Raw genomic sequence first — 25,744 nt, 5'->3', positions numbered from 1 at the left:
TCTCTCTCTCTCTCACTCACTCATCCCCTTCTCCCACCTTTCCCTCTTCCCTTTGTCTCTCCCTCCCTCCTGCTGTCTCACTCCTCCCTCTCTCACTCCATCTCTCTACCCTATCTCTCTCATCTCTCTGCCTTCTCCCTTCCTCTCTCCATCTCTCCCTCCCTCCATCTTTCCTTTTCTCTTTCCCCCTCTCTCACTCTTCCCTCTCTTCCCCCCCCCCTCTTTCTCTCCACCTCCCCCTCCCTCCCTCTGCTCCAGTTGTATGACGGGCTACATTAATGACACACTGTCCACGGCGTACATGTCAGATGAGCGGGTGCGGAAGGACTTCTATCTTAAACAGATGATGAACGCCACTCAGTGCAGGTGAGACCATGGAGCAAAAGGCTCATTACCACCACCTAGTTTTCATCACAGGAACATCACGGATCTTATTAACGTCCCACTCAGATTAAGGGCCCTATCATGACAGTCAAAAGCGCATCGTAACTCGTCAAAAGCTTATTCAAATTTAGTAGGATGTCCAGTCCACATTGGAGGGTTTTCGTTATCAAACGTCGAGCGCATGGCGCAACAAGGTGTTCCTAGGTTTTTTAATCAGTCATGGGTGTGTTTGGGGCGTATAACATCATAACCAATGAGAATGACATCTGCCATTCCCTTTAACGGCGCAAAGCACAATGTCAAATAAATGCATCAGTATTTTGACATTCAACGGCACATTTGAAGGAGGCTGCTTGCGAGACCGTATGGAATAGTCATTCCACTAAACCATGCTTTACTAAAACCTAGCATAGCCTTCACACACTCCTCTATTATTTGAACTCATTGGCAAAGTGAAACTAACTTCACCATGGTGTCAGTCAACGACAAGACAGTTATATGCAGTTACTTTCACTATTGACTGAAAATGGGTTACCATCGAAAACATAGGCTGGAAAAAGCAACACTTGGCTGTTAACAATGCGCTCATAAAATAACATATAAACAACTCGCCATAGACTTCTGACCTGGGGCTCGTTTCTAGAAAGCGTCGTTTGCTAACTTGCGTCGCAACCTTGGTAGTTCGCTCCATCGTTCTTGGATTTGGTGTTTCTAGAAAGGGTAGTTCGAACTGTCAATCGCAAACAAGGACGCAAAGTTTGATCGGTTTAACTATTGCCCCTAGGCAGTCGCACTTGTGTCGTTCCTTGGTAGTTCCTGTTGGTGTCCGGAGCGCCTAACCAAAAATCACAACCGCCTAACCAAAAATTACGAAGTGGATGTTTATCTCGTGATTCAATGATTGGTCTATCCTGTAGCTTTATTTTGATTAAGAGACTGACTCCCCTCATCAATCGCTTTGCTCATTCTTGCTATTTATTCGAGTATTGCCTTGCTTTTTGATAAGCTAGTATTATAATCTTCACAGACTCTTAAAATCAGCACAGTGATAAATGGCTAAAGCAGGTGTCTTGTTATCCCAGTGTTGTAGGTTCGATTTTCTTATGATGTGAGATTTGCTTCTCGCTACCTGCAGGTGAACTAGTGTGACACTGATGTCTTGTACCTATGGTCTCTCGATGTAGAGGAACTATATACATAAATATGTATGGTCAAAACCTATTGTTGTGTCTCGTAGGCCTACTCTTACTCAGAGGTGAAAAGAGGAGATAGGATGCGAACTCCGGCCGAGCGCGTAGTGCACTGACAATTGAAAACATATGCGATACCCAGACATTCGTCCAGGCTATATATTTTTTCCAACATAGATATTTAACACAAATAATGACACATATTGGTCGGCTTCAGTAAAATGTTTTATATACTTGCAATAGGTTTAGGTTTTTGCAGATGACGATGACAATGCCAGCATTAATCACTCAGTTTAAATTAGAAAAATGTCAACATAGGCCGTGGCAGAAAATTTCTAGGGGTGGGGTATTACACGTTGCCACTGTTTCCACCAACGATATGTATCGCTGCATCATCAACAACGTTGTTGGAACTACAGGGTCGAACGTCGGAGGTAGTGAATTGCGACACAGGTACGATGCTTTCTGGAAACAGGTGTAACAATGTTGTTGTTTGGTCGCAAGTTGCGTCGTACCATGGTGGTTGAGCAACGTTGTTGCTAACTTTTCTAGAAACGACCCCCAGGTGTACAATAGCATTTTTTTTTTATAAGACAATGCGCTAAGCCACTCCCTAAGTTGTTAATTGCCACACCCCTGGGTGCATTGGTTAAAAAATAAACGTGCAAAATAAGGAATTAAAGTTTGCGCCGGGTGGAAAACGAGTTTTACGCCATGCACCAGGGTGCAAAATACAGCCCTAAGACACTCCCTTCAGGAATTCGCGATGTTGCGATCGCAACAATTAACGCAAATTCAGCAAATCCTCGTGAATTCTGGGCGACCTCGCAATTTTGTTCAAACACTGCAACTTTTTCGCAAATTTGACCAATCATCATGGTGTCCCCGTGAAATTTCACCTACCACAACAGCCCCTCGCACAGAATATTGACTCAGATGCCACACTCACTTCTGCAGACACACTGCCCTATAACTTGTTCACTCCTCTGCAGTTTTGATGACAATAAATAGAAGGCTAACGTTAATGATCTGCTTTACTTGCATCTGTCATCTCAACCTAGCTATGAAAGTAAGTTAATTAAGGCCTACTTGGTTTACTGACATTTGAGTAGGCTACAATATGCAACCTATTGGCAAACGTTTACACCTGGAGATGTCCTTTTAGCTTGTCATGTTTGCTAGCTTGTGGGCTCAGTTTGTGTAGTGCAGTGCTACCAAAATCATAGAAATTAATAACATTGTAAGACATTTACCTCTTCTATGGTAAAGAATGATTTCATACGAGTTATTTTTTAACATTTATTTTAACTAATGACATAGAAAACTATCCACATATCGTAATGCACTATGCAAAAAGTTATTTCCAGTCGTAGCCTAGTACGTAGGCCTACTTTGATTTTCTGTAATCCTTTACCTAGGGCTGCACAATTAATCGAATTTTAATCACGATCACGATTTTGGCTTCCCACGATCAAATTTGCGTGATCGAGCGATATTTCAAATGCCTGCTCTATCCATAGAACCAACCTGGCAACCCATAGAACGCCCCGCTACAAAACAAATCAAGCGCTCCTTAAACCTGTCTGACCATGTGCCTGCATGCAGCCTACCAATGACAGCTGTTCCCTGCACTGCTCAGCCTGATGCACTGTGGACTAGTGACATTATGTTAACTATTAGTAGGCTAGTTAAACTATACAATAAACGACGATCAAAAATCAAATGTGTGGCACAGCAGAAGGCCAAGAGCTTGTCCCTCGAAGCGGATCATCCACTGTTTGAAAATATTACGGATTTCAGGCAAGTTAAGTTAACCAAAAATATAAGCAAAGCAGGGCTCTCAACTCATACCATGAAACACATCACATGACGTAAACCACACATGCCTTTTTTATCACGTTAACTTTTAGTCCTTGTTTGCTTCCTCTGATAGCCTATACTGTAATAAGAGTTGAGCTAACGACGGGATCCGTGAATTTTATTCATGTATTTTATAAGCTACATGTGCAACCTACAATGCATATGCGTTTCAAGACACAGCCTACTCAAAACGAGTGAACAATAATGAAAATGTAGCCTACACGTCAGTGTTTTATATATCAACGAATGACTAAACCAGGGGTGTCCAAACTGCGGCCAGCCATGCACTTTAATCCGGCCCGCCGAGCATTTATTAGTTTATCATAGGCCGCTCGCTATTTTTTTCCAGCGATAGACGACGTTGTGGCTACTGCAAACTGCTTTACACTCTTCTTAGAGAACGCTCTTCTTAGAGAACGTTTACAATGTCAATGTCAAAACAGCTTGTCACATCGAGATACATAGAACCTCCATTGCAGTAGATCTAACTACGTTATGCTAGTCCATTTAATTGGGGACGCATTTGAGCGTGGGAGAGAAGGCGATGGCAACAGTAGTTCCCATTACTGACCATTTATAAACTGTGAGAGGGCACAGCCATAGGCACAGCACTAGCCATAGGCTATATTTGAGTGGAGCTGGCAAAGAGTCTTAAAGTGACAGTGCACCATTTATAAATGAATTAAACAGCATCAAATTAACAGTATTTCTTAAGAAATTAATTTTCTACAACAAAATTATTTTGTCATTTAAATAATACAAAACATTATTATTATTATTATTATTATTATTATTATTATTTGTGTGTGGCCCGCTGGCCAATTTTCAAAACCCAATGTGGCCCTTCAGTCAAAAAGTTTGGACACCCCTGGACTAACGATTACAGTAAACTCATGAACACGAAGCAGAGCTTAAGTGGCTAATGGGGAGCGTTGGGAGGATTCCCGGTAGGCGTTTTACCAAACAATTAACAAAGTAGCATGCACAAAACATTTGTTTGGAAGTTGTTTGGAAGTTTGGAAGTCACAGTCAAATCTATATTTGCAGTAATTTAGGGGAGTAAATGTGAGGGGAAGAATTTGGGTGAGCCAGATAGCAAGTCCAATATGTTCAGGGAAAAAATATTTTTGTCACTAAAATTAATTAATAATCGTGATAAATAATCATGATCTCAATATTGATCAAAATAATCGTGATTATCATTTTGGTCATAATCGTGCAGCCCTACCTTTACCTTTACTTATCCTTTTTAATATGCATCAAGATGATCCGTGTAATTTTGGTCTTACTAACTTTAATTACCCTCAATTAAAAAATAATAATAAAAAATAAAATCGCAACTATTTTTGCAATTTTCACTTCCTCTCGCAATTTCTTCGCAACAAACAGCTAAAAACACCACAACTTCCATCGCAATTTTTTAGAAAAGTTGTCGCAAAATCAGGCATTTTAGATCGCAACAATCTCAAAAAATCCTCGCGAAATCCTGGAGGGACTGCTAAGACAACGATGGACAAAGCTACAGTTATGAACAAAATCATCCATACTGATCCATACTCATCCAAATATTGATTTAATGTCTGTTTTCTGAGAGCTGTAAAGGCAAATAAAGATGTTTCCATTGATTATTTTAAAAGGGTATGAATAGTTTTGGACACGCCATTTTTCACAAAAATTTTAAAAAAAGATGAAAACGCTTATTTTCTGACTCCGTGTTTCTACCACATTGTCTCATTTTGGCATGTACCAGTGTTATTTTCAATCAGAACAAACATTAATCAAGAAAAACATTAAATCAATATTTGCCAGGGCTATGAATCATTTTGTTCCGAACTGTATTATGTTAAACTTGTCATGCTATCCTTGCTTCATTGGGTATCTTGCTTCAAAGAAGCAATGCACAAATACTGTCATATTATAGGGCCTACCTAATATGTTATCTTGGGGCCCAAACCCACATTGTTAACGCCTTGCTCCTCCAGCTGAAAGAAAGAAACATACACTGAACTGAATCAATGTTTATGTTTTGTAGTTTAGTATTTCTAGCATACCATGCTACATTGGTGGCATTAGATGGTGTAGTGATGGGGACCGTATGGTTATGTTTTTGTCAGTTATAAAGACTACCGCAGAAATGAGGACTACACTCTCACCTCCCAGTACTGGTTCATTCTGGCCATCCGCTTCGCCTTCGTCATTCTGTTTGAGGTACGTCCGACTCCTACAGGGGCTGGGAGATCTGTCCACTGACCTGGAAATAATTAATTGCATTTGATCGGAAAAGGTTAACTGTACGGATTACTGTTACCCACGAAATGAACGTTTCCCTATGGCAGGGAGCACTGTACGGAACACTGTTATACCCCACATGTTGTTGTGCTGAGTTCTAAGAACAGAGAGTACAAGTTAAGTGTGCACCCAGACAGACAGGAACTGCACCTGTCACAGGTAACAGGGCGTTCTTTTGGACTAGACCGTCCCATTTAAAAAAAACGTTGGTCCAGCCAGGTCCGGTCTATGCGGTCACAGAAGACCTGTGCTAAGAAGCACGAATGCTCCAAAGCATCCGGCCCCTGAAATGAGACACGCCCACAGGGTGCAGTTCCTGTCTGTCTGGGTGCACACTTACTGTAACTTGTACTCTCTGTTCTTAGAACTCAGCACAACTTTTAACTTGAACTCTCTGTTCTTAGAACTCAGCACAACAATGGGTCTGTTTGAAACGGAAGACAGCTGCCTACTGCCTCTCTCCCTACATAGAGAGCTGTCTAAATAACTAGACATGACTTTGGATTAAATGCATCTTGTTTCAGACGTTGCCGCAAGGGATTATGGGTAGGAGGGAGCATGAAGTGTGCATCCAAAAATACATATATCATACATATATTAGGGGTGTAACGGTTCATGTATTCGTATTGAACCGAAACGGTACGGGCGTCACGGTTCGGTGCATGAATTTACACGGAGAATACACGGTATAAAACTACATAAAACTCGTGTGCGGATTAATTAATGTCATGCGCAATTACTGTTAAGTAGCGAGAGTTAACGGGAGCTCTTTAGCGACACCTAACGCTAATCTGTAGCCTCGCCTTAGCTCTGAAGCTCTGATTGGCGCCTATGTTTTTTTTGTCAGGTCGTCGGTCGAGTCCGTCAGTCATTAGCAGCACTAAGGTTAGCTAGACCCACAAGAGTTAGAGGATCCGCTGGTCTCTTTAAGATCGCAAGTTTGAGAACTTCAGTTACATTAACGTTAGTACAGCGAAAGAGTGGTGGATAAGATGAAACTGTGTGTCGGCGTTGTTCAGCAGTTGTTGGGTATGTGAGTGGAAAAAATGCTAGCTGCTACACATATTCGAAGCCATCACCCAGATGATGTAGGCTACCAATCACTGAAACGAGGGGAAAAAACGTCCCCTGCGCTTCAGCAGCCTTTGGATACACATACAAATAGGGCCAAAACCTATGGCTTAAATTAAATGATTTCGTAATGACAGAAAGTTATGTAAATCGCGTGGTAATTACCTTTATTTTGGTGTAACTTGTAACTTCTCACATGAGGAGCTGGTAGTGTCAAGTGCATAGACAGTAAAATAAAGTGACAACGCTAACCAGGCTAATAAACAAACCATGCTACGGTGAGTTAACGTCAAAGGGCAAAGTCACGTGACTTCTAGTTGTAGGCCTAGTCTGTTTATGAAATGAAAGGAGCAATTTCGTTTTTTTTAAAAAGGCAAAATAGTGTGATATTTTCACAGTTAGTAGGCTAGATTATTACTTTACACACAATAAAAAAAGTGTAGACCCTTCCATATACAACTAAACACAGATTTTGAAGGTCTTGCTTAAATGGATTTTTAAAAATCATTTCTCTATGTAATTTGCACTTTCAGAAAAAAGAGATGCTGTAGGCCTATTTTCAGTTTTATAGCTGATTGTCTTATTTTGTTTACAAGTTACAGATGGAGTCTGGGTACTTATTGTACTGTTTAGCCTACATCTTACACACTTCAGGCTGTTGCTGATAGCTCAGGGAAGAGACTGTATGACACTAGGTGGTACAGCCTGAGACATGTACAAAAAAAATGCTTTCTGCATTTTTGTTTTGCTTTTCCCTCCACTGTACCGAACTCGTACCGAACCGTGATGTCCGAACCGAGGTATGAACCGAACCGTGACTTCTGTGTACCGTTACACCCCTAACATATATACATACATATATCTGTATCTGCCTCCAAAAATGACAGTTATTTGGGAATTCTAAGATATCTTAGAAGGCAGCAGAATTAGTTTTTTCGGTTTCGAACCGCACTTGCTGCCTTGCTCCCCAGTTAGATATCTTAAAAGGCAGCAACTTTACCCGTTTCGAACACACCCAATATTTCTGCTTACTCAAATGGTTATACAATGATAATAATAATTTCCATACAGTAACCTAAACGTTTCTTCAGTTAGGAGCAGTAGCCTACTGTTTTTTTTTTTTATGTTGCATTTATTTTCATTGGCAAAAGCTAGCCTAATATGCATGAGAACAGATTTGAGGGAGCTGCAGCTGTTAGCATCAGCACGGTCATATTAACACAGCAGGCACTAGCCCAGTGAAGGATCGTGTAAACCCTATCCTCAGAAACCAGTTTCAAACCAAGCTTGCGCTGATATGATGCATGATCACTGATCAAATTGCTATTTTCTGACAGGATGAGCACAACCATGCAGGTTCTCTGAATCTCAAGCTCGCCTAGCATCTTAATGCTGTAATTCACAGCACTGTGAATGACAAACGGTGACAAAATGATGTTGTTTATGAGTTCATAGCCTGGTTATTTATCAAGTACTATCACGTTTTCTATGTTATTATGATCACTCGCATCGCATTACCATGGGGTTACTGTGTAGGTAATGCTACGGTTAACTTAACATGCCCACCATTACACTGGAGAGATGTTAGAAAACTTTTAAACTTTTTTTTTATTCTCCCGAGACGCTAGCTACTTAAGGTAGTTCGCTCATTATCTCAGATCAGTGAAGAACTACCAGAGAAAACGTTGGAGAGAAAACTCAAACAAGTTAATGTTAGACTTAGACTAGCTGTGTTACAGTTTCTCGTTGCAAAATTAAAATCTCCATGCGCTTTTGTAGGCTACACGCAGTCTCAAAAACACTGTTTACAGCTCTTGAGTCACGTACTAGGTCATTTTTTTTATAACGATAATTTAGATAGGCCTAGGCTACACTTATGGGGTGGGTGCTATTGCGTTTTCTAAAGAATCTCCCGTCTTGGTTTTGTACAGAAATTAATATTAAGTGACACATACGTAAAAGGGAGAAAAAAAGGTCACCTTCCAATATTTAGCAGGCTACGGTCTGGAATTTAATTTAATATTGTTGTAATGGTAGGATAACTACACAGTTTACACAATAATTACACTGTGTTATAAATATTGTATATCAATGCATTTATTGTCTGTCAATTAACGAAATTTACTGTACATAAATTCGTCACTTAAAACACACAGCAATGTCACTTACACATTATATAACAACCAGACTACACACCTTATAACAAAGACATACACTGAGTTCAACATACCTGTACACATTGACATAAAACAAGAAAACTTGTGACATGCAGTCGTCATACACACGGGATATCAGTAACCTGTTAGCAGAGAAAACAGTGTACTTAATCTAAATGCATCAAATACAAAATCACACCGTACGTATCTAAGTTTGCTTGTTCACTAACATTACCTACACCCTTATGACTGCATTATAATGCATATTTTATAGAGTAAAACAAATGTTCATAATGCGGCTAACAAACAAGTATACCTTTCCTCAGATCAGCAACCACAGACTGAGGAAAAACCGGAGATGCCAACAAAACAAAACTTAGTCTCTTAAAGGGGCAGTACAGGTTCACATGCTCTAAAACTAATACAGGGAAACGGAAATAAATCAGGATTTGGTGAAGGTTCACGAAGCTATTGCAAATAAAATATGAAATATTTATTTATTTATTACATTTCCACCCCTATTTTGAGTTTTTCCTCGAAATTGCACACCGCCTACTTAAAATGGCCCTGTTGCCACATACTTTGACTTACAATCAAGTGCCTGACCTCTTTGGAAAGCTAAGGCCTTGTAGAATTTTTTGGTACCAATAGATTGACTGTGTGATGAACTATCAGAGAGTGGCAAAGGGTAGAATGATAGTTTATTTTATAGGCGGTTATGTACATCTCTAGAAATGACCACATTCTGCCCTCTTGGTCACTTATGTTCTCTTGAAAACACCACTGAGGCCCACTACCAGGTCTTGTGAATCTGTATGTCAAAGTAGATCCTTATAGGATGAAGTATGACTGTGTGGGACCCATATTTGTGTGGGCATACACATGCGTTTTGCTAAGTGTCCATTTGGAGACTCCAAAAGGACCTTTGGTTACCCAAAACTAAAACTCTTCCTATACAAGAACCCCTTTATGTAGAACCATGATCTTGGTGTCAAATGAAAGGTTACACTCTCTGTGTCATGTTGCTTGTACCTGGAGTGCTTTGCAGTGGCTGTGCCATGAGTCCAGAGAAGCATTATCTGACCTGAAACTCTTACTTTTGCTCCTACGCCTTTGAGATTTCCATGAAAAAAGGACAAACAAGGTAATGCAGTGAACATTTGTATTATAAAATGAAACAAAGGTAAAAAATAACAATACCCTGGCAAACGAAACATCAAATGATTCACATTCAATGCAATAGAAATGTATTTGTGTTGGCAACCACGGTCAACAAAATGGAACGTGTTATGAACAACTGAAATAGTCTCGGCCACCGGCTCCTCTTCCTCAGACACAGGATCCTCAGCTCTTGTTTTTTTGCTTGGCGGGGCCCAGTCTTCATCGCTGTCACTGAAACAATTGTACAGATGGAAGTTAGGCTCAGACCCACTAAAGTATATGAAAACCCTTCCCAACAACTTATACAAATGATATAAATGTGTGTACTCAGGTCACACCTCCCCCTGCTCTCTCTTTTACACACACACACACACACACACAAACACACACTGCATTCTCACCTAACTCCCCTCCCCCCCAGGTACCAGAACACTGTTCACACTGTTCACACTATGAAACAAAGCTAAATGAAATAAACATTACAAAAGCAAACTAAACTGTATCTGTAACTGTATATGGATATAAGTAGTCTACTCACAGCTCAAAATTGGGGTCCTTCCCAGCTCCTCCTCGGAGTCGCATTCCGAGAAATTGCTTTCTTCTCCTTCATCGATGTCCTCCAGATCTTCAATGTCCTCGGGTTCTTCGACATGTTTCGTCTTTTTTTGTCTCTTTGGCAAAAATGTTTTACGAACAAAAACCTTCAAAAACATGTCTCTTGCTTGTTTAGTAACAAACTTCCAAACCACTGCTTCGGAATCTGGTTACGCATGGGCTATGCGCCTTGAGTTTAGCCGACAGGGAAGTAGAATGTGACTATGTGTCACATGTCTAAAGAAAGCTCTCCTCATTGGCTACACAGACATCTAGGTCCCATCTCATTGGCTCACTCAGACGCAGCGCTATGACCATTCAAAGACTAGTTGTCAGATTCATCGCTTACGTGACTCATTGGCTTTGATGGCATCTATCTCGACTCTCATTGGTCCTACAGACATGTAATGGGTATCGATGTAATCAGAAGAGCCTCGTGAACACGCGGAGTACCGTGAATCCAGCGACAATAATGGAAGTAAAACCGAAATATCTGGATTTCCGCGAAAAATAAGTTTTTACTTCGCTTCTTTTCGTATGTATCTGTTTTGTTTGTACTGGCGTGTACAACTACTCAATATATTGGCAATAAAACAATGTAGATATTTTACATCTATGGATTCTTACGAAAATTTCAAGACCAAGCATGCTGGGCTAACTTATTGGTACGGCCATACAGACAAGTGACAAAGTATGAACGCAGCAACTTTGGGGGGTGGTGGAGGTATTCTGATATGTTATATATCGGGATAAACTTATATTTTACACACGAAATATATGTTAATTCATGGAAAGCTTTACATATATCGATTCTTGAGTTTCTCAGCTTTAAAATGGTATATAGCATGACTATGGTAGTTCATGATAAGGTGCAAAGAAATGCATGGGGGTTGTTGGGGGGAGGTGGGGGGCACTGTATTTGCCCGAATACGGGTCACCCGTAGTGTACTGTTAAATACATCCCTCCTGAAATTCACCAACATCCTGGTGTTAGGAGTGCTTTTGAAAAACTGGGTAATGTCTCACACTGGTACACTGGCTCTAGACAAAAGTAGACCTAGTCCACTAACTGTCAACTCAAAAAGGTTACCTCTCATGCAAGGTTAAGAGAAAATAAGAGGTTGATCAAGTCCCTTAACTCCCTTAGATAAATGTGATGCCTGTTACACCACACACTTGGCCCTAAATACCCACTAATAACCATTCATATGGAAGGAATCAAAGTCAAAATACTCAAAACAAAACAAAAAACCTGGTTAAACTCTATATGATTAACCCTTCAAGAATGGTCTTTGAACCATAGATTCTATTAGCCTGTTCACTGATTTCACTAATCTACCTGCACGAGTTGTAACATGGCCACCGGCCTCAGTACTTCTGTCTGGTAGATCAGGAGCATGTATATCAGTCTGTGTTGAATGTAGTGTATCTGCCTGTGAAGCAGCTGGTGTGGGTGAGGTACGACTGAATCATCAAATGGTGAAACAATAGATTCCTCTAATCGATCACTTGTGTCATCTTCCTGAGCTGCTGATTCTTCAGCTGCATCCTCATCATTGTCACAGTCCTCATCAGACTCATTACTTATCATTGACTGATCATGATCATGTGAGTCCTCATCCACAGTAGTCTCAAGGAGTGGTAAGAAATTCACCTCTAGTAACAGATTCCGGTGAACAGTCCTTATACGTCCTGTGGCATCCTTTATCTTATACACGTGAAGACGAGGGTTTGATCCAATGACTGTGTAGACCCCATCCTCCCACTCGTCTTATTTGCTACTAGAACACGATCTCCCACAGACAGGTAAGTGCCTTTGACTCGTTTGTTGTATTGCTGAGTCTGATGTTGTTGCTCGGCAGAGGAGTGTTTCTGTGCAATTTCCATAGCACTTTTTAGGCCAGAGCAGAGACTTTGCGTAAGTGCCATAGTTGACGACTCCAGGGTCATTAAGAACTGGCTTAAACATGATGTCTACTGGCAATCTAGGGATGCGCCCAAACATCAAAAAAAAAAAGGGGCGTAACCCGTAGTTTCATGGACAGTAGCATTGTATGCAAATATGAGTGTTTGAATTTGCTGGGGCCATTGATGTTTTGCCTTGAGAGGCAGAGTACGAAGCATACTACCCAAAGTATGATTAAATCGTTCAGTAGCACCGTTTCCCATTGGGTGATAGGCTGTCGTACGTGATTTTGCAACACCTGCTAGACGTAGGAGCTCTGCTATCAGATTACTCTCAAAATTTGTGCCCTGATCAGAATGTATTCTCTCCGGGAAACCGTAAACACAAAATACATTGTCCCACAGTTTCTTGGCGACTTGTTTGGCTGTCTGATTAACACAGGGGAAAGCGTGAGCAAGCTTTGTGAAGTGATCGGTTACCACCAGAACGTCCACTGAGCGCTGCTTACTATCCTCTGCGGACCAGAAGTCCATACATACAAGTTCCATCGGAAATGAGCTCTTGATACTTTCTAAAGGCGCACGAGCAGCAGGGTCTGGCGACTTTGCGAGCACACATCTTTGGCAACATCGAACATATCCTCTAATGTCGCTCTCCATATTAGACCAATAGAAGCACTGTCTTGCAAGCAATAGAGTTCGGTCCTGTCCCTGATGACCTGCAAGATCATGAAGGCCTGTTAATGCTCTGTCCTTAAGACTATCAGGTAAAACATATTGGTATCTTTTCTGTTTGGACACAGGATCCTTTGACACTCTATACAAAATGTCATTCCGAACTTCCAGTTTGTCTAACTGCTTGAGCAGCCTAAGGACCTTTGAATGAACACCATGCCTTTCACGTCTACTTGGCCGCCTTCTGGCAGTGACAAAGGGCAGCACTTTTGAAATGTACGGGTCTTGCTCCTGGCTGAATTGGAGCTCCTGAGCAGAAAACATGGCCAGTGTATCTTGACTGCCTGCGAGCTGTTGCAATTGTTGAGTTGTGCACATTGCTCGGGACTCTGCCGCGTCAGTCCAGTCACAGTGGGCCTGACAAAGAGCTCTCATTTCGGCTGCGTCACACACAAATCTTGACAGGTGATTGCTAACTGACTTGACTGTTTGATACTGGGAGCTGACCCTGAAAACATCCTGTACCGACTCCTCACCCACATCATAAGCCTCCTGACTGAGACTCACATACGGTTCCTTTAACAACCTTTCGCTAATGGGCCTGGCAAAAACATCCCTGCTTAAAGCATCTGCCACCACATTTCTTTTCCCAGGAAGGTGCTTGAGGTCAAAGGAAAAAGAGGCAAGTTTGGCCACCCATCGGAGCTCACAGGCATCCAATTTGGGCTTTGTCAGAAGGTAAGTAAGGGGATTATTGTCCGTCCAGACAGTGAAGCTATGACCCCTTAACTAGTGGCTAAACTTCTCGCACACACTCCATTTCAAGGCCATAAACTCCAGTCTGTGAGCGGGATATTTCCTTTGTGACACGCTGAGCGTCTTGCTCGCGAAAGCAATAGGCCTGGCTTTTGATTCCCCCCGAGGCACTTGAGAAAGGACTGTTCCAAGTCCATCCAATGAAGCGTCAATCGACAGGATGAAAGGCTGCTCAAAATCTGGATGAGCAAGAATGACACATTCGAGCAACATGACTTTCAGCTTATCAAAAGCATTGCTACATTCCTCTGTCCATTCTGCTGGAGTAAGCTTACGATAAACACCTTGGAACTGTCTTTAGCTACACAACCTCTCCTTTTTTGCCCTGCAGTAAATGCAAATAAAGGCTTCGCTATAGCAGAACAGCTGGGTATGAAGTGTTGGTAGTAGAATACCATACAGAGGAAGGACTTTATTTTCCGGACAGAAAAGCACATCATGCTCCATAAGATGTTGCACCTTCATGTTTGTGATGACCTCCACCTTTGCCGGATCCACAGACACACCCTCTCCATTGATATCATGACCTAAAAACCTCACTTCCTTCTGCAGCAAATGGCATTTCTTTGGGGCCAGTTTCAAGTTGTTCTCTCTCAGCCTCTCAATCACCGTACGCAGTCTTGACAGGGCCTCACTCTTGGATGGAGCATACACTAAGAGATCATCAAGATAGCACAACAGCTTAGTGAAATTCATGTCCCTAAAAATTCCCATCATCATCCTCATAAAGGATGCGGGGCTATTGCACAGCCCTTGAGGCATGCGATTGTATTCATGCAAACCCAGGGGTGTCGTGAATGCTGTGTATTTCTTGTCATCTTCGTGCATTGGGATATTATAAAACCCTGAAGTGAGGTCCATTGTACTAAAAAAACAATTGCCACCAAGAGCGGCCAGACAATCAGATTGGTGCGGTAAAGGGTGGGCATCTTTCAATGTTCACACATTCAGCCATCTGAAATCGACACAAATCCGTAGGCCACCATCCTTTTTCCACACCATTACCAGAGGTGATGCGTATTCACTAGGGGTGTAACGGTTCATGTATTCGTATTGAACCGAAACGGTACGGGCGTCACGGTTCGGTGCATGAATTTACACAGAGAATACACGGTATAAAAATACATAAAACTTGTGTGCGCATTAATTAATGTAATGCGCAATTACTGTTAAGTAGCGAGAGTTACGGGAGTTCTTTAGCGCATAGCTGTCAACATTGAGCTTTGAAAATAAGGGAGATTTCCCGGGTTTCTCGCGCAGAATACGGGAAAATGTCAACATTCGTCCCCCAACGTTGAAAGGGTTGCAGCATTAGTCCGTTTCATAATTGCAAGCTCGTGCATTGGTCAGCTAAACAATACAACAAAGTAGCCTACTTTATTTACCTCTATATTAACAGCCTATATTAATTTGGTCAACTTTATACAGCCCTAGCAAGGAAGTTCTGTAGCCTAATCGATTGCCTGTGCGCTGTCATCTCTCCTGCGCAAACAAAATGTGTGCGTTCCAAGTAGCCTAGTGCGTAATTCTTCATAAAGCTGAACAAATGCATTTGGTTATTTTAGAGATTTTAGAGAGAAAATATAAATAGCCTGTCATGCAGTTTATGGACTACAGTGCAGAGTTGGGAAGGCCAACTTGGAGTGTATACAAACAGGGGGAATTCTTTCTCTACTCGTAGGTAGGCAGATACACAGTGCGTGCGGCCGTACACTATGCAGGTGCCACGCCGTCATCTTAAATAGTCACTGTCGCCTTCAAGCAAGCAAAACGATGCTTTGAAAACATCTGTTTCGTTGGAAGGGCAAGGGTGTAGCAATAGGACAACAGTACAGAGACTGACAAGTCAGATGGTAGAGCTAATGTTATGAGATTGTTAAAATACGGGATATTTACGGGAAAATATTAAAACGGGAAGACAGCGGGAAATAAGTCAAAATACGTGAGAAACCCGGAAAAAACGGGAGGGTTGACAGCTATGCTTTAGCGACACCTAACGCTAATCTGTAACCTCGCCTTAGCTCTGAAGCTCTGATTTGCGCCTATGTTTTTTTTGTCAGGTCGTCGGTCGAGTCCGTCAGTCATTAGCAGCACTAAGGTTAGACCCACAAGAGTTAGAGAATCCGCTGGTCTCTTTAATATCGCAAGTTTGAGAACTTCAGTTACAGTAACGTTAGTACAGGCGAAAGAGTGGTGGATAAGATGAAACTGTGTGTCGGCGTTGTTCAGCAGTTGTTGGGTATGTGAGTGGATATAATGCTACACATATTCGAAGCCATCACCCAGATGATGTAGGTTACCAATCACTGAAACGAGGGGAAAAAACAACTTACCCTGCGCTTCAGCAGCCTTTGGATACACATACAAATAGGGCCAAAACTTATGGCTTAAATTAAATGATTTCGTAATGACAGAAAGCTATGTAAATCGCGTGGTAATTACCTTTATGTTGGGGTAACTTGTAACTTCTCACATGAGGAGCTGGTAGTGTTAAGTGCATAGACAGTAAAATAAAGTGACAACGCTAACCAGGCTAATAAACAAACCATGCTACGGTGAGTTAACGTCAAAGGGCAAAGTCACGTGACTTCTAGTTGTGGTCTGTTTATGAAATGAAAGGAGCAATTTCGTTTTTTTTTTTAAAGGCAAAATAGTGTGATATTTTCACAGTTAGTAGGCTAGATTATTACTTTACACACAATAAAAAAAATATTGAGGCAACTTGTAGACCCTTCCATATACAACTAAACACAGATGGTGAAGGTCTTGCTTAAGTGGATTTTTAAAAATCGTTTTTCTATGTAATTTGCACTTTCAGAAATAAGAGATGCTGTAGGCCTATTTTCAGTTTTATAGCTGATTGTCTTATTTTGTTTACAAGTTACAGATGGAGTCTGGGTTCTTATTGTACCGTTTAGCCTATATCTTACACACTTCAGGCTGTTGCAGATAACTCAGGGAAGAGACTGTATGACACTAGGTGGTACAGCCTGAGACATGTACAAAAAAAAATGCTTTCTGCATTTTTTTTTTGCTTTTCCCTCCATTGTACCGAACCGTGATGTCCGAACCGAGGTATGAACCGAACCGTGACTTCTGTGTACCGTTACACCCCTAGTATTCACTTGTGGACTTTCAAATAATTCCCTTTTTCTCCATATCAGTGAGCACCTGCCTCAGCTTCTGATAATGGGTGGAAGGCACCCTCCTATATGGTAAGCGAAATGGACGGTTGTCGGTCAGGCGAATGCGGTGAGTGTATTCCTTCACTTCACCACAGTCAAGTGAATGTTCACAAAAAATTTCTGGAACTCAGTAAGCAGCTGGGTAAGCTCAATCCTACAAGGTTCACTAATGTGGGACGAATCAATCTTGATGTCAGTCAAGCCAAGCTCCGCCAAACTAGCAGTAGGCTGGATACTAGGACATGGACTGTGAAAAACTCTTGATTGTTGTTTCTCTGAGGCAACATGCAAGCCTTGAAAGACATTAAAATCCTCTAATGCCAAGCAGGGATACGCATCAGCCATCTTACAATTTCTCTTCAGTGTGACAGGTTTTTCTGATGGGTTCACAACGGTCATGGGCACCCACCTATCACCCCACAGAGGTGTGATGAGCCGGCCAACAAGAACACCCTGTGGCTGAACTTTGGACCCAGTTGGCTCCACCAAGACCGTGCTGCCAGGTGACATAGGTACATTAGGGGGAAGTCTGCCCCAAACAAGGTGTTCATGCCTGGGTGAAAGAGTGACTGCTTGAGTAAGCTTAACCTTTCCAACCTTGTCAGGAACCTCACTCCCCTTCCACCGCTCAACACTGGTGAACATTGACAAGAAGTGGTCAACTTCAAAATTAGACTGATGTTTGTATCTAGAAGTAGTTACTATCAGTCTTTAAATCATGCATTAGGTGTTTGATGACATTTGACCCTAATATAAGGTCATCTGGCTGTTCAGGGACTAAAGTGGGTACTATGCAACATGTGCCATAGAGCTGGATCTTTAACTCATAAAACCCCTCTGGTTGAGTACGCTGACCACCACAGCCTATTAACACAATGTTTTCTTCAGGATGCTGCTTTTCAGGTAAGACACCAGCACATCTGATTTTCTCCACTGCAGGTCCACTGATGGTGCATGCCATGGAGCCTGAATCTAACATGCCTTTAAGCTGAATTTGGTGGTTGATGATGACAGGAACATAGAAAAGCTCACTGAAAGCATGAATCTTCTGGCTGGCTTGAATAACGATCTTTGACCCCTTAGTAGCATTAGCACAGCTTTCTTCAAACAAACTAATTAAATCAAAATCCTCAGAGAGGGATTCCGCCATTTTACCCACACCACCTCCCTCCAGGTGTGGGCTCTCTAGTTTAAATTTTGGTTCTGTCCCTCTGTGCTGCCAGTAGGCCGAGAGTGCTGCTGGCTAAAACGCTGGGTGCAATCCTTCTTCCAATGACCAGGGGATAGGCACTTCAGACATCTATTTTCTGGTCTGCAGTGTGACACTGTAGAGTGATCAAAATGGCTACAGACTCTGCATTTCTTACGGGGAGTTGGAGGCGCTATAGTTTGGCTGCTCAGGCTGGCTGGCACCTGACTCTGCTGCGTCACTAACCTGTCTAGCAATCCCACCAAACTCCTCATGTAATCATTGTCAGCATTAACTGCAGAGGATGCCGGAGCCTGCAGTGCAGTGGTACTCGGGTCAGGCCTGCTGTCTACAAAAGGTGCATGGCACTGTGAATGGGCTTTGCACGCCACTGTGTCTGACTGATGTGACTTAACAGAAGCACGGCTTTTCTTGGCTTGCATGTGCTCATCAAGTCGCACACTAAAATGCTGTTTCAAAATGTCAAATATCACCTGGGGATTCTGAGTGTGGTCTACAGATGTGTTGCGCAACTTTATCTTCACCACATCCCCTGCCTTTCCCATAAGCTTAGCTAAAATTTCCTGAGAATGCTCATTAACTGGGATAGCCCGGTCATGAGAGTTTCCCACTCATCAACTGTGAGCTTGTCTGATCCATCGCCTCTGACTATAGGAGGCTCCTTTGCATCGGAATGCATAACTAATTTTACATTAGACAGTGTCACTTCTGAGGGCTGTTCTGGATTTTGTATGCTGTGTGAGCTCTTATCATTTTGCAGCTGAGCTACAATGGTCTGATGCGCCTATGTCTGTGTTCTGATCAGTTTGTCTTGGCATGGAACGTTCTACATAACCTGTGGAGGTAAGTACTGGGTTAGCTAATAGTTTCACTTTAGGCCCTGGTGTACCGGTTTCAAAAGGATACTTATAGAATCCCCTTCCTACACCAATCCCGCCCTCAAAGTCATAATTATCATCCCCCTCTTCACCCCCAACAGAAAATGTCACACCCTCTGCCATAGTTCCAACAATCAAAAACATAGAAAAAAACTGCTAAATGCAAATTTCACTTAAGGTATTGAGTGCACAAAACAAGAAATTCAATTGAAAAAAAAAACAGAAACTACAAATTCACATATACAAGTTAAATCAGTTGTGCACTAAATTGTCCATTGAAAATTCACTCTTCTCTTTTTTTCACTCAGTTCAAAAATATTCAAATGTTGCGTGCATGCACCAAAGTCAGTCCATAAGGCAATGCACAGAGCTCAGAGAAGTATGCTGGATACACAGGATATAACATCATTCAGTCCAAGAAAATACCTGAATACCATGCAAACAGAATAATCTGTGCAGCTTCCCACGGTGAACGAGCTGACGTCGATCCAAAGCCAATCCTCATGAAGTCACGGCACCATTGTAACGGGCCCTGCGTTGTGTTCTGTGTGAGTCTGCTTTTGAAGTAAAGAATGGCCATGCACTGGTGTTCTGGTTGCTTTATTCCATCGAAGTGGAGCTGTACACATTGACATAAAACAAGAAAACTTGTGACATGCAGTCTTCATACACACGGGATATCAGTAGCCTGTTAGCAGAGAAAACAGTGTACTTAATCTAAATGCATCAAATACAAAATCACACCGTATGTATCTAAGTTTGCTTGTTCACTAACATTACCTACACCCTTATGACTGCATTATAATGCATATTTTATAGAGTAAAACAAATGTTCATAATGCGGCTAACAAACAAGTATACCTTTCCTCAGATCAGCAACCGCAGACTGAGGAAAAACCGGAGATGCCAACAAAACGAAACTTAGTCTCTTAAAGGGGCAGTACAGGTTCACATGCTCTAAAACTAATACAGGGAAACGAAAATAAATGAGGATTTTATGAAGGTTCACGAAGCTATTGCAAATAAAATATGAAATATTTATTTATTTATTAACTCCATTACAGAGGGAAGACATGTTCCTTTATGGCCAAATTTCACAGCTTCTAAGAAAGTCTTATCGTCTTCGTGTAAACCGAGAAAAAAAGTTAGGCTACCATTAGACTACATGCAGGTTCTCCCATAACGTTATCGATACAGATCAGTGCACCAAATCAGGGCGATTTTAGCGAAATAACGTTCCTGTGACAGGCTATCAAATATTGAACAATGGGATAACGTTTCATCATCACCTTTATTGATGCCTGAAATGTTGACATTACTGAAATACAGAGATGTAGCCTACTGAGAGGCAGCTGCATGTTCAGTGGGTTCAACTCCTCCCTTGCCTACCAGGTGGATGTAAACACAGCTATAGAACCTAGAATACGTCACATGAAAAATGTTAATATGGCTCTGCCACTGATCTATAAAGAACACTTTAGTTCTTTATAGATCAGTGGGCTCTGCCTACACCATACATTTACAGGCATGTTCCGTAGCAAAGATTCTAGAGTAGAGCACTCTAGAATCTTTGTTCCGTAGTAAGAATTATTCAAGCGGAGCTTCTATAAGGGGGAGTATTTCTTGGTATTGGTATTAACATGCGTAACCAGAGCCATATAAAGGTACCTTTATATGGCTCTGTGCGTAACGCTTGCCTGTGATGTTGTTCCTACAGCATGTTGTGGTCCTGTGTAAGTTCATCGCTGCCTGGTTCATCCCCAACAGCCCCATGAGGGTGAAGAACCGCAGACTAGAGGACAAATTCAAGAGACTGAAAGAGGAGCTCAGGTCAGTACACAGTCACACTACAGGACAAACTCAAGAGACAAGAGCAGTTTACAGTCAAACTGGGAGAACATGAGTTTATACTCAATCATGAGTACATACTTATACAGGGAGAAAAAGAGTTCACACTCGGTCACCAGTACATACTTATACAGGCAAACCTGGAGAACCTACTCAGACTGGTAGGATGGAACAGATTGAGAAAGATCTAAACAGACCAGACAGCACACAGTACAGACAGTATGCCCCATCCATCATCAGTACTGACAGCACACAGTATGCCCCAGTATGCCCCATCCATCATCAGTACTGACAGCACACAGTACAGCCAGTATGCCCCATCCATCATCAGTACTGACAGCACACATACAGACAGTATGCCCCATCCATCATCAGTACTGTGGGCCAGAGGGGGGGGGGGGGTTAACCGACTGATTCTGATGCTGATTCTGATGCTGATTCTGCACACAGTACAGACAGTATGCCCCATCCATCATCAGTACTGACAGCACACTTACAGTATAGCCAGTATGCCCCATCCATCATCAGTACTGTGGGCCAGAGGGGGGGTTAACCGACTGATTCTGATGCTGATTCTGGTGCTGGTGCTGATGGCTGATGTGTCTACAACAGGTTTATGAACTACAGGTACGACACTCAGGTATGACCATACGGACATCCTTCAGAGGCCACAACCCCATACTGGACCTCAGCCAATCAGACGAGAGAAGCTGACAAATACTCGCTCCCACACCTGAGATGTAATTTGCGCAGTGAAAGAAGGCTCTCTGCTGAAGGTGGACCTTAAGGACTGATCTCAAATCAGAGAGTACCATCACAGCTTTGGCTGAAATGTTAATACAACACTGTGTCATCACTGTACCCAGATGAGAACACATAGAAGCAATAGAAGCGTGATTGCAACGGGACAAGACCTCACCGACATGCCTAAGTTACACACCCTCTTACATATACAAGTGTGTGTGTGTGTGTGTGTGTGTGTGTGTGTGTGTGTGTGTGTGTGTGGGTATGTTAAGAGGTTTTTATCGCTCAGGATTAGGTTAGAAGAACATGTTTATGTCCCTAGATTTTGTATGTCCAGGATTATATATTGGCTGTTGTGTTTTTGCTCAGTGTGTTAGACCGATCACAGTTGATAAACCTTGAAGACTATACTTAGCACAATTGGCAGTTGTGCAAACTGTGAAACAGTTTTTAAATAAACAAGTGTGTGTGTGTGTGTGTGTGTGTGTGTGTGTGTGTGTGTGTGTGTGTGTGTGTGTGTGAGTGAAAGAGAGGTTTTAATTTTTTTTACATATGTGTGTATATTCATGTAATCCAAAGAATGGGTCCAAAATAGGGCTGGGCGATAAAACGATAGCGATATGTATCGCAATAGACATGTAATCGATATCAATAAAAAATATGTTCGATAGAACATTCGATAATTAAAAGCAACACACACCTCCCTACGGAGCCCCTAAGGGGACATGAGCAAAAAAAATCTAAAGTTTAGTTTCATGTGCTCACGTGAAACTTTCATGTGCTCACCTGAAACTTTCTTGTGCGCACGTGAAACTTTCATGTGTGCACGTGAAACTTTCATGTGCGTGAAACCACTGTCATGTACGTGAAACTTTCAATCGTTATGATCCAGATCTGCACCTTCATTGATCATGTGCGCACATGAAAGTTTCACGTGAGCACATGAAAGTTTCGTGTGCGCACGCAAAACCTTTTCACATGAAACTTTCACGTGAGCACATGAAACTAAACTTTAGGCCTACCTCAACACAGACTCTCAATGAGTCCTTGCCCCGTGCACACTCTCTCTCTCTCTCTCTCTCTCTCTCTCTCTCCCTCTCAACAGGCGCATCCCTCCTCAACATGCACATGTAATCCAAACATTTACAATCGTGCAAGACGACTGGCTAAATGCTATTAAATCCGGTTAGCATCATTAGCACGCTGCACGAATTTGTTAACTGTTGTATTCAAATTGACTGCTAAATTCTAATCATCTCAATCCGGATGCAAATGGAAAAGTATTTTCCAAGACTCAAACGGGCCTGTCCCAAGGAGAAAAAGTATACTTTTGAAACTTAAAACACATGTGGGGAAACTGAAAAGTCTAACCAGTAGACTATGATAAACTAGCAAATTAAGCTACTTTGTTTACAATATTTTCAGGCTTCAACCAGTGCTGCTTTTCATTCAGACTTATGTGCACATTTATTTATTTGAGTGTTTGTCATGATTGTGTTGCTATTTATTTTCCTTGTTTGCTTTGATTGATAACTGAGGTGATTCAAATCAGAGGAAGGTTAAGTTTAAAATAAAAGTGTTTAAGTTGAACTTTTTTTCCTTCTGGTGCTTATCTGAAATAGATTTTTTCTTTTTTTTAAATCAATAATTATCGATATCGACTGATATGAAATACTTATATTGTGATACAGTTTTCAGCCATATCGCCCAGCCCTAGTCCATAACATTTATTTCTCGCGTTGTGCTTGCTGAGGATCTAGACGTCCTCAGTGTGTCGGTGGCCTTTTCAGTAACTTATCATGTGAGCTGTTTGTTTAAGATGAGCTGCAAACTCTTATGTGCAGCGGTTTTAATCAAGGTACAATATTATGTCCAAAGTACTAGTATGTTGTTTAACCAACGTTGAAATGACCAAATATGAACTAATACAATTTCAATTTCTACAATTTCTTTTATTCGACATGTTTTGAATATTTTACATTTGAGTGTTTACATGTTTGATGCTGTTTTTAACCGCAAATCTGTATTCTGAAATAATGTTTCCATAGTGCTGAGTTAAAGGGTTTGTTCATAATTTATCAACCTGTGTCTTCGATGAGGGTGAGAGTCCACTAAGCATAAAACCCTGCAAACATTACACTAATTGTAGTGTATGACTTCATGTAGTTGACCAGTCCACACACTTTGGTTTCTTGACCTTTACAATTTAATTTTGCTAATAAAATAATATTTTATTGAATCACACAGTGTCAGCTAAATGACTAAATGCATAGATGTTAAAAGCACAGATTTCATGTCACAGGAGTAGTTTTAATGAGCTGAGGTGCATCACACACACACACACACACACACACACACGTTCAGCAGCATGTGTGTCTGCTGCATGTGTAATACAGTGAGTGTGTTTTGAAATGAGTGAAACAAATGCAGAGACTCAGGAGGCAACTCTTCTGTCTCTAGTCCCACTCAATGCAGTAAAGTGGAGAGGGCCTGGTTGAAAAACTTGGCTCGATGGTGTGTTGGGCCCCCACCGTCGAGCGCTGCCTTGCCTAACCCTGACACTAATCCTAAACGCTGCCTTGCCTAACCCTGACACTAATCCTAAGCGCTGCCTTGCCTAACCCTAAGCGCTGCCTTGCCTAACCCTGACACTAATCCTAACGCCTTCCAGGCCTTGGAGTCGACGATGGGGTCCCAAAATACCATATATCAAAAAGCACATGACACATGCAGTACTTTCATCTGGCCACAAGAGGGAGATGTTTTGCCAATCCTGATGCCGAACATGCCCAGCAGCTTTCCAGTGCAGATCCCCGGCCCAAAGAGACCTCAGGTGGCGTTCAAGCAGCTGTCCTTTTGGCCTCTGACATGTGTTCTTTTAAACAGGGAAATTCTTCTGTTCCTTTTCTTATCGCATGTGGATTTTATGTTTTGGTCCATTTTCCACCTATTGATGGATTTGCCCATTTGTTTCATCAGTCATCATATATTTTGATTTTCAAATATGATATCATAGACGAGAGAGCTGCACCATGTTCCCATACTGTAACATGTCAAGTAAATCATTATGATCCAGATCTGCACCTTCATTGATATGCTGTGGGTTGTAATAATTACAGTAGAATACGTAAAAGAAAGAGATGGAAAGGAAAAGATCATTGTCTATTTATATAGAGATAGAAGGTCGGGCTTGTGGAGCTATAGGCTACATGGTCCTCGCTTTAGATTGGGGGGCTGCAAAATTTACTACAAATAGGTAAGAAAGGTCTTATAAGCGTATTAGTTATCCACCTCTTTGTCTTATACACCATTAACAAGCTGCTTGTTAACACTTACAACTGTTAACAAATATGCTTGTAAGTAACTTAAAAGGCTGCTTATTAACACTTACAAGCTGCATGTTGCAACAGTTAGTTAATGTTATTAAAGGTTAACAACAGTTAACTAACTGTAATGAATTGTTAACTACTTATAATGCACTGTTAATACCTAATAAGCACATGTTATTCTAAAGATGGTTCTCTTTTTTTTCCATTGTTTACAGTGCAGGATTTATAAGAAGATGATTGAGCATTAAATCTACACAAAACAAGAAAACCTGTTGCAATCTGCTGTAGGCCTACCAAAAGGAGATAAGGGGAGATAGCGGTAGAGGAAAATAATGCAATGCTGGTAGGGGCTTGAAATGTATTTAGAATAGCAATATGATTGAGAAGGTATGTGTAAACATAATTTGTAAAGCAGAAAATAGGGGGGTTGAATAATATTTCCAGCCATT

At 41.6% G+C, this 25,744-nt stretch overlaps 1 protein-coding gene across 4 annotated transcripts in view; it reads left to right on the top strand.

Moving 5' to 3' along the window:
* The window catches only part of ano9b (anoctamin 9b), a 43,946-nt gene extending 19,741 nt beyond the window's left edge, over positions 1 to 24,205 (top strand). For 3 of the 4 annotated variants that reach the window (XM_076291882.1, XM_076291881.1, XM_076291883.1), the window contains 4 exons: positions 259 to 366; positions 5,549 to 5,642; positions 21,092 to 21,204; positions 21,835 to 24,205. In XM_076291882.1, the coding sequence (XP_076147997.1) occupies positions 259 to 366; positions 5,549 to 5,642; positions 21,092 to 21,204; positions 21,835 to 21,868 (349 nt within the window). In that variant the 3' untranslated portion in view covers positions 21,869 to 24,205. The remainder of the gene's footprint in view (positions 1 to 258; positions 367 to 5,548; positions 5,643 to 21,091; positions 21,205 to 21,834) is intronic. The other variant, XR_012988286.1, reaches the window with a different exon arrangement.
* Positions 24,206 to 25,744: the final 1,539 nt, after the last annotated feature.

The sequence above is a fragment of the Alosa pseudoharengus genome, unplaced genomic scaffold (assembly GCF_046254945.1).
Source record: "Alosa pseudoharengus isolate Yale_2024_CS ecotype anadromous, Long Island Sound unplaced genomic scaffold, YU_APseudo_1.1 YU_APseudo_1.1_scf_19, whole genome shotgun sequence".
NCBI lineage: Eukaryota > Metazoa > Chordata > Actinopteri > Clupeiformes > Clupeidae > Alosa > Alosa pseudoharengus.
Note: the sequence above shows the minus strand (reverse complement) of the source record. Positions and strands in the feature narration are given on the sequence as shown.